Source organism: Phoenix dactylifera, chromosome 9 (assembly GCF_051530095.1).
Source record: "Phoenix dactylifera cultivar Ajwa chromosome 9, Ajwa_hap1_PhDact_Kaust_v1.1, whole genome shotgun sequence".
In the NCBI taxonomy this organism is placed as follows: Eukaryota; Viridiplantae; Streptophyta; class Magnoliopsida; order Arecales; family Arecaceae; genus Phoenix; species Phoenix dactylifera.
In genome coordinates, this window is record NC_143198.1 from 2,573,127 (window position 1) to 2,587,689 (window position 14,563).

The window sequence follows — 14,563 nt, forward strand, 5'->3', positions numbered from 1 at the left end:
TAGTTGCAATTAAGCTAGAGGATGAATTAATGGTGCTCTTAATTGTCTCTAAAGCAAGAGGTTAAGCCAATAAAAGTACTTTTATTAAAATAAAATAGGGATATGTATAAGCAGGGGTGACAAATGATGAGATTAAAAACTGCCTATCTAAATCTCATACATTTGCTGGACAGGCTAAATATCAAAAATCAAATTAAGCTCACACTCACATTTCTATTCCGCCATAAGACCACTAAAGCAGACAAGAAGAAAATATGAAAGGGATCCATTTAATAAATAATTTATCGGCTTGCATAATCTGTTTATAAAAATTAGTAAATTGGGTTGATTTTTTTTCATTTGTTTTGTAAATGTTATTTATCATAAATAAATAGATTTAAATAGATAGTAAACAAGTTGATTTGACTTAATTTGATTATCAAACAGGTGCCAACAGCTTAATTATGTCAAAACTTTAATTAAACTCGATTTATTTAATAAACAGTTTGGTCTAGTTCAATTTATTTATGATCCGAAATCATTTATATCAAACTTAAACCTGTGTATTAGATTTATTTCAAATAAAGTGCATTTGAAATGGACAGTAAACTCATTTTTGTAGTATCATGATCAAAGTTGAAAGCTTGTAAACGAAGGGCCAAATAGTTTGCTTCATGATAATAGAATATCTAATGCACCTAAATTGAACTAATTTTTTTTTAAACCATGATAGAGGAAAAATTGGTTTCTTTTCCTTTCATTAGAGCATATATACCCTTCGCGGCCTATTGGCTTTTATAAGAGAAAAATTAGTAAGTGCTCTAATCAATCTCAAAATTGGCGGAATAGAGGTGATTTGTGATGATGAGCATAAATACAACCTACTCATATAATTAAAACAGAAAACAGCAGATGAAATGATTATTTCTTGGTTTTTATATATTCAAAAGAATTGGCTTTTAAGCTAGTTCGTGTCCCAATCCTTCTTGATTAAGGGCCAAATCATGCTTTAAGTAATCATTTTTTTGGACATAAGCTCTAATTAACATGCCTCCTAAAATATTTATGTTTGGTCTTCTAAATCATTCAAATACGCCCCATGCCTAGTCATCCAAAAGAGAGGAGCAAGACCATAACTTGCAGCTATTTAAACTAAGAATAGTGTAGACATGTTGTTTCATTTTTAACCGAACTGCTTCTTGCCACAAGGAATGGCTAGTGTCAGCTGTGACGAAGGAGATTTTTCTGGATGAAAATCTCCTTAACTTGTTGGAGCAAACCAATCATGTTTGTAAATTCCTAAGTAAACGTCACATAGAAAGTCCTTAGGTGTTGATGGTTCTTCTTGAAAGTTCAATCCTTTCAGGAAGTTCCTCCACTGGATGACGGTCTCATATTCCAGCTCCTGGAGGAGCAGCATTGCTGCCATTACTTTTTGGGACTGGCCATGAGACAAACATGCACTTTCTCTTTTGTTTCTTAATTAAACTAATCACCACCAGATGCATGCTGTTTACCACCTTGCTTCTATATGCACGTCTGTTTTATGGTAACTTGAAAAGCAATTTAAGTAGCATAATGTCTTATTTTTAAGTCTTCACCATTGTATGTTTAACAACTTTTGGACTCTTGCTTGTAGGCCCTACGGTTAAAGAATGTCTTGTAGTTCATCACATTCTTCATTCGCTTCTTATGTTTTTGAAGTTGCTTCCCTACTGGATGAGTGGCCTCCATTGGGTCATTTCTCAGTGAGAAGCATACATTTAGCATGGCCAGTATTAAACAGCATGGTGCTTTTTATTGTTGCATTGTGTTACCTGTCTCCTGGTAAATGTCAAATTAAAGAAGCATACATATGCTGGCTGTTTAAACTTTAGGCGGAAAGCACTTTGAAGATTTCATGCAATTTAAGTACTTTGTGTCCGCTGTTACTTCTTGTTGGTTCGGGCATTGGTGTAATTTGAAGTAAGCATTTATTCTTTTGATATTCTTGCATATATATATCTTTCAGTAAAAATAACTTTACTTATTTAGCATAGATACTCCTCCAAAAGTCTTGCATATATGCCTTCTCCATAACATAGAATTTTTACCCTTGAGGAATTTTGTATCTACACTCTCATGGTACTTAATTTATTATTTCTGTTGAAAAATGAAAACTGCTCGTACAACACCATGAACAAGAAATTTCAAAATGTACACCTTAAAAATTTTAAAGATTATATTGCAGTAGGCAAGAGGCCGCCTTCATCTTTACTGTTTTAGATCGGAGGGATTCGGAGCTTGGTTCCGGACCAAGACCCTGAATGTAACCAACCATTCCAAATCGTGGCTTCATATGATCCAAGTAGCTCACTGTTGAGCATTCTAGCATCTCCCCTGCTTAGTGCCTAGGTTAAGTTGGTCCACGCAACGGTCGACAAGTTGGATTATTTGTTAGCAGGACAAACTAGGCTTACAATGACAAAATTATCGCATCACGATACGCGGGGTTACATGCAAATTTCTTCCTATTGAAGATATGTGTTTTTATATTTTACTATTTTTCGAGATAATTAAGTAAATAACCCCTCAAAACCTATTAGTTGGGTTGGACCTTCCTCTTGAGCAGCAAAAACAAGTTCTTGGGGCCTAGCCTGGATAAAGAGTTGGGCTCTTTCACTGCCTTTGATAGAGATTCGAGACAGACAATTGCAGCATCTCTATTTTGACCTGATGACTTGGACTCCCAATAGAAACTCTTGGTTTTCTATGTCAAATGAGTTATCCAGGTTCATTTGATACTGTAAGGCAAGTATATTGCAAGCCTAATGTTAGAGTTATCTTTCGAAGTTTTCGCATTTTCTCATGGAAGTAAAATCCTTTTGACATGGCATCGATCGCAGTTGACATGCGTGTACTAAAAGACTTGAGGATTATGGCAACTGGACTCTGCTTCAAGGAAGGTTGAGTCCATTGAACTATTTCATTTATGCATTTGCTCCAACGCAAAAAAGATAAAGATGTTTCTACTCTGGCATTGAAAGGCAACAGAATTGAAGCTTTCATATTCATAATTGAGCATGATTTATCTTTCATTGCACTCATTACTAGAACTTCTGATATTTTCTTATTCAGTATATATTTCAAATTCTCAGTGGTATTTGAAGCAGATCCTTGGCCCCTCTGATTCTGTACATTTAGCACCAAGTTTCATTTTTCTATAGGACTGCTCAATGCCTTTAAGAGGTAATATAATGCTTGCTATAATCTGTATCATATAAGTATTGCTTCGATAATGTTTCTATGTACAGAGAAAGATATCATGCATTGCTTGTCCGGATGGCATTTGTTGACCATGCTGTTTAATCTTTAGACATTGCATGATGATGGACCCTTCTCCTAACTTCAAGCTATCTGCTCCTAAATTCCCTCGAAATCGATGTCGGTTGTGATGCTGAAACCCTTGATTTTCCTATTTTTGTTTGAGATTAAGTATTAAATCTCTTTCCAGGGTTCTAACATCCTAATTGCCTGGAAGGCTTCTGGTTGTTGTCTTAATACTATACTGTCAGAAACGCCTTGACACTATCAAATTTTGTGGTCTCCAATGCAAGCGTCAATAGTTGCCTCATGGAGACAACTAATAGCAAGGACAAAGGCATCACAACATAGAATCTTCTTATGATAAGAATGTTTTGATTGGTTCTTTTATTAAAACAAAAATCCAATCACAGGATTAGCATCCAGGAATGTCATCTGAAAGGAAACATATTATTCTTTCTTCCTAGAAAGTAGATTACATAGCGTGAGTCATCTTCTAGTGCCTGTTGTTTTAATTGTTCTTGATGGTGAGACCTCCATTCATTCCCTATATCCATAGATCCAATAAAAGAGGTATGGCGGTCGGCATCTCTATTCCCTTCTCTACCGATATGCTGATGCATTAGAATCTTGTACTATTCTTCGCAAGTAACAAAATAGACCAAAAAAAAAAAATCAAGGAGGATTTTCCAAAGAGGTGCATGCATCCTTTAAGTGTCTAGATCACTAACCACCTTGGAGCCATCCTCAATGCCTAGATTGTGACTCGCACTGTGTCCCTTAGCAAGTGTTGCACCTTCTCATAAATTATTCATCTAGTAGAAGTTTTGAAGGCCCAAGACTTCAAGGAAAGCAACCACTAGATTTCCTGCTTCATCATCCCCGCAAGCAATCAAGACACAATGATGCCAAGATATAAATAGTATTGGATTACAACTCATCAATTACACATGCCTTTTTGGATAGACCATATCCAAAAATTATGTTTAGTGAGATGCAATGAATAGTATATCATATCGCTATCTTAGGGATCTCTCAAGCTTTGCATAAATCTACAATTTGATCAAGACATGGTGAGAGACATTATCAAAGGCAATGGCTCTTTCAAGAGGTATCAACCTCGGCTAAACAACCCTAATAATGTCATATCTTTCCGGAAAATCAAAAAATTCAATGTTCAAAAAATAGAACAAGAATATCTATTGTGGAGTTCCATAATATAGTCCCAGTGTGGTTGGCTACGTAAGCAGCCATCCCATCCACTACACTATTAGCTTTTTTGTAGATATATAATACCTCAAGAGAGAGCAATTAATGTGACGCAACCTAAGACCTCACCCAAAAAGATTAACCTAGATTTCCCACTTCATCATCCCCACAAGCAATCAAGACACAATAATGCCAAGATATAAGTAGTATTGGATTACAGCTCATCAATTATACATGCCTTTTTGGATAGATCATATCCAAAAATAATGTTTAATGAGATGCAATGAACAGTATATCATATCACTATCTTAGGGATCTCTCAAGCTTTGCATAAATCTACAATTTGATCAAGACATGGTGAGAGACATTATCAAAGGCAATGGCTCTTTCAAGAGGTGTCAACCTCGGCTGGACAACCCTAATAATGTCATATCTTTCCGGAAAATCAAAAAATGCAATGTTCAAAAAATAGAACAAGAATATCTATTGTGGAGTTCCATAATATAGTCCCAGCGTGGTTGGCTACGTAAGCAGCCATCCCATCCACTACACTATTAGCTTTTTTTGTAGATATATAATACCTCAAGAGAGAGCAATTAATGTGACGCAACCTAAGACCTCACCCAAAAATATTAACCTAGATTTCCTGCTTCATCATCCCCACAAGCAATCAAGACACAATGATGCCAAGATATAAGTAGTATTGGATTACAGCTCATCAATTACACATGCCTTTTTGGATAGACCATATCCAAAAATTATGTTTAATGAGATGCAATGAACAGTATATCATATCGCTATCTTAGGGATTTCTCAAGCTTTGCATAAATTTACAATTTGATCAAGATATAGTGAGAGACATTATCAAAGGCAATGGCTCTTTCAAGAGGTGTCAACCTCAGCTGGACAACCCTAATAATATCATATCTTTCTGGAAAATCAGAAAATGCAATGTTCAAAAAATAGAACAAGAATATATATTGTGAAGTTCCATAATGTAGTCCCAGCGTGGTTGGCTACGTAAGCAGCTATCCCATCCACTACACTATTAGCTTTTTTTAGAGAGCAATGTGATGCAACGAAGGACCTCACCCAAAAAGATTAGCGAGAAGGTATAATTTGAGTTCCGTGATCCTGTATAAGCATCCAAGATTTACCCAACGAATAACTGATGTGGGATTAAATATACGTCTGCATGAGTTCTCAGATATTCTCCCAATTTAATCTCAGCTCGTGATCAGCTCAAATATACTCATGCAATAACCCCTAAGTCCATATAGGTCATGAGCCGAGTCTTAGGTTGTTACACAATGTGCACACGATTCATGTATGTGCTAGTAAATTTTGTGTTTTCGTGTATGTAATAATGTGTATATTAAGGTAAAAAAAGGTAGCAAATTGGACATCAGCATTTAGGACTTGTTGAATAAGACTCAAATTACTATGTAGCAAATTGCTGACCTGATTCGTTGTGGGTGCTGATCTCCAACATATTTCTATTCGAGGATATTTAACATAGGAACATACTAGGAAACAGGTTGACGGATGTGAGGCAAATATAATACAACTCATGGTGCTGCTCCCTCAAAAAAGCCTGATGGTAGTGCTAATACTGGATTTGCTACCCCTTGTACGACTCAATGATTCATATCATGATGAAATCATGATGTGAGATAATAAAACCCGCGGCTACTTTAATGAATGCTATGCAATGAACTTGGGCACTAGTTCCAACCGTTCATGCCACTTGGTACTAAAAAAAAAATTGTGATGTTCAGGAAAAGAGAATAGCGTTAACTTGTCAGTTGGATCTTTCAGGAGCCCACTGGAAATGTAATGGAGGATTAGAATTCCATCTTTTCCATGACAAAGGAGTTCTCCAATGCTTCCTACCTTAAACATAATGATGATTACATGATGCATGACTCTTTCCAAGTGGACCATTGTGTCAGTGATGATTTCCTCATTAGCTTCAGTGTTGCTGAAACGTACCCCACATCCCCTCTCATTCTAAGCTTAGCGAGGAAAGAGACTTAGATCAAACCTACCAACTGTGGTATATTTAAAGATAAAGCTAGGTTTTGAATCCTCGAACGCCATCTCTGATGCCTGCTAACGTTCAAGTGCATCAACATGCTTTATACCAGTGGTCAGAAAATGCATTCCATGGGCCTCATACCATGGTTCAGACAAACCATATAAGCTCAATGGTTGCTTGATTGTGACAATAAAAACCATCTAGTTGCTAAGGTAGCATCTTAGATCACTCAACACTTCAACTACCATGCGCATGCTTCAAAAGCATCACCTTGAACATGACGTAAAACCAGTGCTAAAGTAATGCTCCATCAAGTAGGGTCCTGCTCTCCTTGTTCATTGCTGACCCATAAGAAGATTGATATAAGAGTGGAGCTAGGTGTATTGAGAGAGAATTCAGTTGGTGGCTGAGGGAATATTCTCTCCTCGACCAGGACTAAATTCCCTGGCTTTCCATTCCAACACATGCACAGGTCAAAAACAGTAGAGATTCTCTAGATCTAATATTGATCATACAAAGATCTCTACAGATGTTGATAGAGGAAGTCGGAATAAGTAGAGATAAGTATTATAAAACAAAGGGGAAAAATGAGTGGCAAGTTGGATTTGTTTTGTTGGGCGTGCAGATAGCTCAGAGATTCGAATCTCATGTAGATGTTCCTCTTTTCCATGGGAAGAAAAGGAAGCAAGCTTTCCAGAGCCTCTAAATATTCCATGGGGGATTTGTGTACCAGAAAATATGCATCTAGGAATCATATCAACTGGTGTGGGTTCTTATATATTCTTCTATAAGTTGGTGTCGTACCGTGAAGTGCAAAGCAGCAAATGAAAGAAAACCTAAGAGTCTCATTAAACAGTAGAGTAATGGATAACGACCCACAGCCCATCCTTTGAATCTTATTTTATTATGTGGAGCCATGTTTTTTTTATATAAAGCAGGGTCAGGATAAAGAAAGGCATATGAGAAAGAAGAGCATAAAATCTTCAGAGTTGGATCAGAATTGTAGTTGTCCATCAGATAAAAGGGCATTGTTTTCATGCTTCGACAGTTCCAAAGGATGATATATAGAAATATGGAGCAAAAACAGATATGAGATATTGATAATAATGCCAACAGATAACTGGTGATTCCAACTTTGGTTAAGATTTTTCCAAGAACTAGCTTAGGTATTTAGAGACATGTTAAATTCTCACAAAAAAAAACTCTGTCCTAATAAGCTCGGAGAATTCGATTCTTTTTTCCGTTATATTAAAATAAGAAAACGCCGGCATCAGCCTATGCAAAGAATTATTGGAAATTAAAATATGAATACAGGCTCAAACATATTTAATGAGCTAAACACTAATTTTCCAACTTACAATATTGCATTGCATGGGTTTTTTTTATTTTTCTGAGAGTTAACCAACCTCCCATGAATTAAGTCCATTCAAAGAACACATGAGAATACCAGACATCTAGCTCTAGAGGATTTTGGCCATCAAAAAAGCGATGCATCATCGCTTGTTTATGTTGCTTTCAGGTCTTGGACAACCATAAGAAAAATTCATCATTTCATGTGACATGACCACCTACTTGCATCATCATATATGTTTCTATGATCAGATGTAGGTGCAAGCAAAGAGAAACTTATGATTCCATGTGTTCAAGTCAAAAGGATGTATACATTCCATGACAACCTGCTTACATAACCAGCAAAGACAACACATTACACCCTACTACCAAACTTTCACCTATATGCACATCACTTGGAAACTTAAAAGAGTACTAAAGCAAGCATTAGACATGAACAAAAGTGCTTAACCAGAAACCCAGGTAGCAAACAAACTACAAGATTACAAAATTTTGGAGATGACAAGATCAGCATATCTCCAAGGACCAAGCTTCCCTGTCGCACACCCAACAAGAACTGCTGTCTTCAATACTAGTCACTGTCCAGGAAGAGACCAACATCCCCACACATCACCTTGGAAGAGCCCTACAGACCAAGGGGTTCTTCATCTCAAGGGACATGTTCAAGCACTCGGACAAGTCTACCCCACCATTGGAGGGCAGCCACTGGAAGCTCTGAAGCAGCTGAGCCAGCCAGAGATGAACGGTGGCCAAGCCGAGGGCTTTCCCGGGGCAGACCCTCCTCCCCGACCCGAAGGGCGCCAGCCTCAGGTCAGAACCCAGAACGCTCACATCCTCCGACATGAACCGCTCCGGCTTGAACTCGTTGGGTTCGGGCCAGATGCTCTCGTCGTGGGTTATCGCCCACATGTTCACCATGGCCGTGGTCCCTGCAGGAACGAAGTGATTCCCAATATGAACGTCATGGATGGCGAGGCGAGCCCAGGAGAGGAGAGGGCCAGGTGGGTGCATCCGGAGGGATTCTTTCACTATAGATTGGAGGTAAGGAAGGTTAGGAATGTCGCAGTCCGAGACAAGGCGCGAGTTTCCTACTATAGCATCAATCTCAGACTGGACCTTGGACTGGATTTCTGGGTGCAGCACCATTCTGGCGATGATCCATTCCAAGAGGATGGCCACCGTGTCGGTTCCTCTAAATATCATTTCCTGACACAAAGCCATGCAAGGGTGGCTGTTAGCATTCATCAACAGTTTCCTTTTTTTTTTTACACTAAAGATTAGCAAACCATCAACTCAATAAAATTGAGCTCCATATATATATATATATATATATATATATATATATATATATATATATATATATATATATATATATATATATATATATATATATATATATATATAAAAGAGAAACTACCAAAGGAGGGCACCGTAAGAAAAGAACAACTAGAATCCAACAAACTAGTAGCTGCCGTTATTGCACTAAAACAAATCACAAACTGATAGATCACCTACTTTAAGATAAAAAGCATTAATAGCCCCATCAAATGAGCAATAGCTTTAAGGTGTCGACATCTCAAATTGAAATAGCAAGATCATTGGTCATCACAGGTCATACTAGATAAGGTGAAGGGTTGTGACTCATCCATACAAAAGGAGAAGGGCAAATTCAAAACTTTTTAAGCAGATATCCAGATCTAACCAACACAAAAGGGGAAAAAATATATATCACAAGAAACTACCTAGCAAACTACCACTCAACCAAAAAGATCCTAGTAACAAACCAAGAATAACAATAAAATAATCAATATAAAATAAAGAGGAAGAGTATGGGAAGAAGAAGATATATACCCAGAGAACAGCAACCATATCAGAGTCAGAGAGCCTCTCCTCCTTCTCCAGATCCAGCAGCACATCTACAAAGTCCCCAACCCCATTCAGACCACCTCCATCAATCCTCCTCCTTCTGTGCTCCTCTATGATCTTCCCCACAAGCACATTAACTCTTCCAGCCAACCTACGACACCTCTTTCTCACTCCTTGGAGATCCATCCACCCCAACAAGGGGAAGTGGTCGCTCCAGTTGAGCATCCCAAGAAGCTCATATCCTTCTTTCACCAGCCCTTCCAAATCCAGCCCTTCCCCCTTCGCAAAATCGAATCTTTTTCCGAAGACACTCATCATAACGTTGTTTAGAGACCCGAAATGAAGCACCCGCTTCACCTCCACCACTCCATCAGTCCCCATCAGAGCTCTTACCTCCCCCACCATCTGCTCCCCGATCGCCCAACGGTGCTCGCCGAAGGCGGCGATTCTCCGGGGGCTGAACAAATGGGTGGCGGAGATTCTCCGCAGATTCCTCCAGTACTCGCCGAAGGGCGCGAAGCCCATGGCGCGGTTGAAGAGCAGCTCGTAGGCGGACTCCTTGATCGGCCGGTCGGCGAAGGCCGAGCTGTTGAGTATCTCCTTCGCGGTGTCGGGGTGGCTCGACACGATGAACCGGGTAAACCCGACGGAGAAGGCCATCAGGCGGGTGGCTCCGATAGAGCGGGCCAGGCCGGCGAGGGCCCGGTGCGCGGCGGTACCGGCAAGGGCCAGGACGACCCCCGGAGGGCCGGGGATCGAGCGCGGTGCCCTGGAAAGAGCCCAGGCAAGCCCTCCGGGGCTGAGCCAGACAGCGGCGAGCGCAACGATGGCGAACGCAATGACCGGAGAGAACACGGTTTTCGGGACGAAGAAGAGAAAAAGAGCGGTTTCGAGATCGAAAGATGCCATTTTGAAGCGGTGGAGAGGAATGGAAACAGAGGAAGCAAGCAAGGAACTGGATTTCCGAAGACTCGGAAGTAGTACTCCGCGGAGAGGCGACGGGGGCGGGGGGTGGAGGGGTGACGACGAAATGAGAGCGTGAGAAGGCGGTTATATAGCGGTTAGGGAACATGAGTTAGGTTTAAAATTTAACTAGGGTTAATTTCTTTTCGTTTTTTTTAACCCAAGTTAAGGGCGTTAAAAAGATTGTGATTTCTACGACGCTGCCACTACTTTCCGACGATATTACAGATTTGCCCCTATGTGTAGGCTGCGGGCATCGAATGACGAGATCGCCACCGGTGAACAGCTGGGCAGTCGAGATCCGTACGGGGGCATTTCGGTCTTTAGGAGGCGGGGAATCGGATCACCGGTCGGTGAGTTAAGCTGCGGTGAGCGGCGCGAATCATCGTAGAGCGGTGGGGACGGGGACGCGTGGCGGAAGGGGGCAGGGCCGCGCGGATACGGCACTGTGCTGTGTGGGCTGCCCGCGGGCAGCCCACATCGGCGCCGCCCGGGCATGGGAAATCTGACGGCTCGGTGCCGGGGTCCACCGTCCACGGCGAGGCGACCGCCGTACCGAGGCTCTCGCTGGCGGTGGGGCCCGAGCCCCCCTGGTTCGCGCCGTCAACGTACGGCACGCTCGCCCCGCACCAGCCCGGTCCGTCTCCCCTGCCGTTACTGCTTCCACAGTAACGGCGGGGAGACGGACCGTCCGGCCTCTGCCGCGGCGCTAAAATGCCGCCTAATGCCCTGAATTATGATGAAGCTTTTTTTGTGTGGATGCCAGCCATGACACTGCTTCAACTTTGCATTCTTCTCTATCCATCACAAAAAGCAAGTGCAAGATAACTTTGCATTTAGCTTCCCTTATCGTTTTGCATGCATTGCCATTCCTATACAAGCTTCTAGAGTTGATTAGAAGTGTGTATGTAGACAAATATGCAAGGATATAGAAGATCTCTACTGGCCAATTGGATGTCTTTGTATGGGAACAATGTCTTGCAAGCGTATGCAACAAAATTCTTGTGTAATCTTTGATTGATAACTACTTTGTGTGATGTGGTAATGAAGTCATTTCCCATGCTTATATATGACATCATGTAAAAGTTAAAGAGGACACACATGCAACTTGCAGCCAACCACGGGTGATATGTTTGGCAAGCAAAGATGATGAAAGATTCGAAGCCCACAAAAAAATTCCCTATCAATATACATCCATGGGTGGTTGCTAGCTTTTCAGAGACGCACCATCCAAAATCTATGCATATCGGCTTGAGGCTAATTAGAGGTGCAAGTCATATAGCATAAGATGCAATTTAGAACCTATATAAAAATTTTATGCATGTTACTGGAATATAGTTTAATCATTATTCTTTCAGGACACAATAATAGTCTAGTGACCCGTATAAAACTTTGTGTCCAAAGTTTATCACTAGCTTGCAGTCATAAAGATCTTATAAGGTTCTCCAAAAATATCGTGTAGTATGTAGATCTAAATCACTAAGAAAAATTCAAGGTGAATTGGGACTATTTTAGTACAAGGAAGATGCAATAACAACTTAGAGGATTAATTGTTTGTGTAAAAGAGAATGAAGGTCTAATTATAAATATGTAGAATTAACATGACAAGTTCATGTCACCGATACATAATGTATATTATGCTCCTATAAGGGGGATTTCCCTAATTCTTCTACTTAATTGGGTGGGATAGAATGGCTCTTGTTATAATATCTGGTGCGCGCACCAATACATTAAGTTTTCACAAATCCTACAGCAGTAAGAATTTCTATTGTATTTTTTAAATGGGTCTATAAATATCTATATAGGCATCATAATCATATTAAAATCACTGTAGAAGAACCTTATCATCTACTAAAGGTGAAAGGTCGAGACCAAGAGATAGATTAAGAAGTTGCTCATTTGAAAGACAGCATACGCCTCGATCTAGAGATGAGACGACATCCTAAATATGCTTCGAATGGTCTTTGAAACAAATTGTTTGATCGACTATTTCATTCGATTTTATTGAGTCATTTCATCTCTTCACATCTCAACATGGCAATTAAAGATATGCAAACGAATAAAATTCTTTAAAAGTGTAAACCACTACTTACCGGAAACTACATAGAATTGTTTGTGTATATGCAGCTTGCTATTTTAATTGCATGGTAGCTGTGAATTGGCCTGTTTTTTCCCCTTAGCATATGATATATATGACATCATTTCCGGGCATAACATAGCATGATAACAAATCTGTTGAAAGACATTCATGCTCATAGCATAGTTGCTTTTCTTTTTTCTCCACCAAATCCTCCAATAAAAATGCAATCCAAACCCAAGAATCTTGACATGGCTGCCAAATTAAAACTGTATTAGCTTGGTTGGGCAGTTCCTTGATTCCTTCCATGACTGCTTTATCTTTGCTGATGTCTAGAATACATTTTCGAGAATAGTAATTTCCACGGATGGATAACTTAAAAATATCACCCACTTGCCTTATTTTTATCACTACAAAGACAACTACCTACAAAATTATGAGGTGACTTCCATCCACGAGGTAGTTCACCATCAAGCTAGCTGACTTCCATACAAGTTGATGAGTTGACTAGCCCAGAAAAATCTCATAATATATATCACCAGAAATCAAGGAGCTAGTATGATTTATATAAAACATGCTATAATTATAGAGTCAAGATTACGGGACATGATGACATGATATCAGATGAAACGCCAAAAATATTTGGTGATGGAACTTATTTAAAATGTACTACATGAATATATAGAGCCAAGAGTATAACAATCTACGACTTTATCCAAAATAGCTAGTCGAAAAGTATTATTTGGATTCCTTATTCTTATAAGTATAATATCTACGACTCTACCCAAAATAGCTAGTCGAAAAGTATTATTTGGGTTTCTTATTCCTATACTTATTAAACACACGCTCGCACGAGTCCTCACATACTTTCTTCATTTAAATCCTAGTATTCTCGTCAAGCTAAGAGTTCAAATTCATTCAAATCTAATCACATCACCACGATAGATCCGTGATTAGCTTTTATTAACCCGTGCTGCAGTATCTCCTAGTCTAAAATCGGAGTCTAGCTAGCTCCGCCCTTGCCCAGTCACTATTTAGATTGTGGCCCGAGAACTAGGGGAAACTGAGAGAAAGGAAAGTTTTTTTTGTCTAAGTTAAGTCGAGATTGGATTGGTGTTCCGTGTACCTTAGTACAAGATCGAAAAGAATTCTTCTCATTCCAAGTGAGATGCCCAAAGACTCCCATGCCTTTCTTGGTAGAAAAAAACCCACAACCATGATTAGCTGGAAGATATTATTTGGATTTCTTAGTCCTGTATAAATATCCAAATTTTTTTTAATAAATAATTATTATAAAACTAAAGATATGTCCGTACGGATTCTCATAAAGATATCGAACGACATGGTTGTGATTCACATTGCATACATGTGATTTCTGCCCACATACACATACATATGTTTAGAAGAGTGCAGACTTGGCACAATACTCTGTGCATTGACAAGGAGCTAGAGGTAGCATCCTGTTTCACTGCGTGACATGTACTCGGATGCTAATAGTTACATGTACAGGGGAAGAGGGAGGAGGAGAGAAGCTAAGGCAGCGTAATGTGTCATGCTGACCCAAGCTGCCACTTCTTCAGTGGAACGCTGGTCCAGTCGGGGTACCCGGATGGAATGCCTCGTACTCTCAGTTGGAAGATGACAGCCATCTGATCACAACGGCCAGGATCATGATCGAGATGGACTTCCCATTAATTGCTGCACCATGGACCACATGATATTATTGTTAATTATTCGAAAAGCATTGGATCGATGCCTGATGGCTCTCTCTCCGGAGC

General features: G+C 39.8%; 1 protein-coding gene and 1 non-coding gene across 2 annotated transcripts; one reads left to right on the plus strand and one right to left on the minus strand.

Annotated features, from left to right (window-relative positions):
• The first annotated feature begins 1,682 nt into the window (after window positions 1-1,682).
• Window positions 1,683-1,814, plus strand: LOC149752779 (small nucleolar RNA snoR137). Its single transcript, XR_016396599.1, has one exon. It is a non-coding gene; the product is annotated as a small nucleolar RNA snoR137 (small nucleolar RNA).
• A 6,320-nt stretch (window positions 1,815-8,134) lies between these two features.
• On the minus strand, window positions 8,135-10,766 carry LOC103704488 (cytochrome P450 78A5-like). The gene is made up of 2 exons (XM_008787800.6): window positions 9,731-10,766; window positions 8,135-9,085 (listed from the first exon to the last, which is right to left on the minus strand). The coding sequence occupies exons 1-2, from the start codon at window positions 10,652-10,654 to the stop codon at window positions 8,489-8,491; spliced, it is 1,521 nt and encodes a 506-aa protein (XP_008786022.2). The 5' UTR covers window positions 10,655-10,766; the 3' UTR covers window positions 8,135-8,488.
• Between the last annotated feature and the right edge of the window lie 3,797 nt (window positions 10,767-14,563).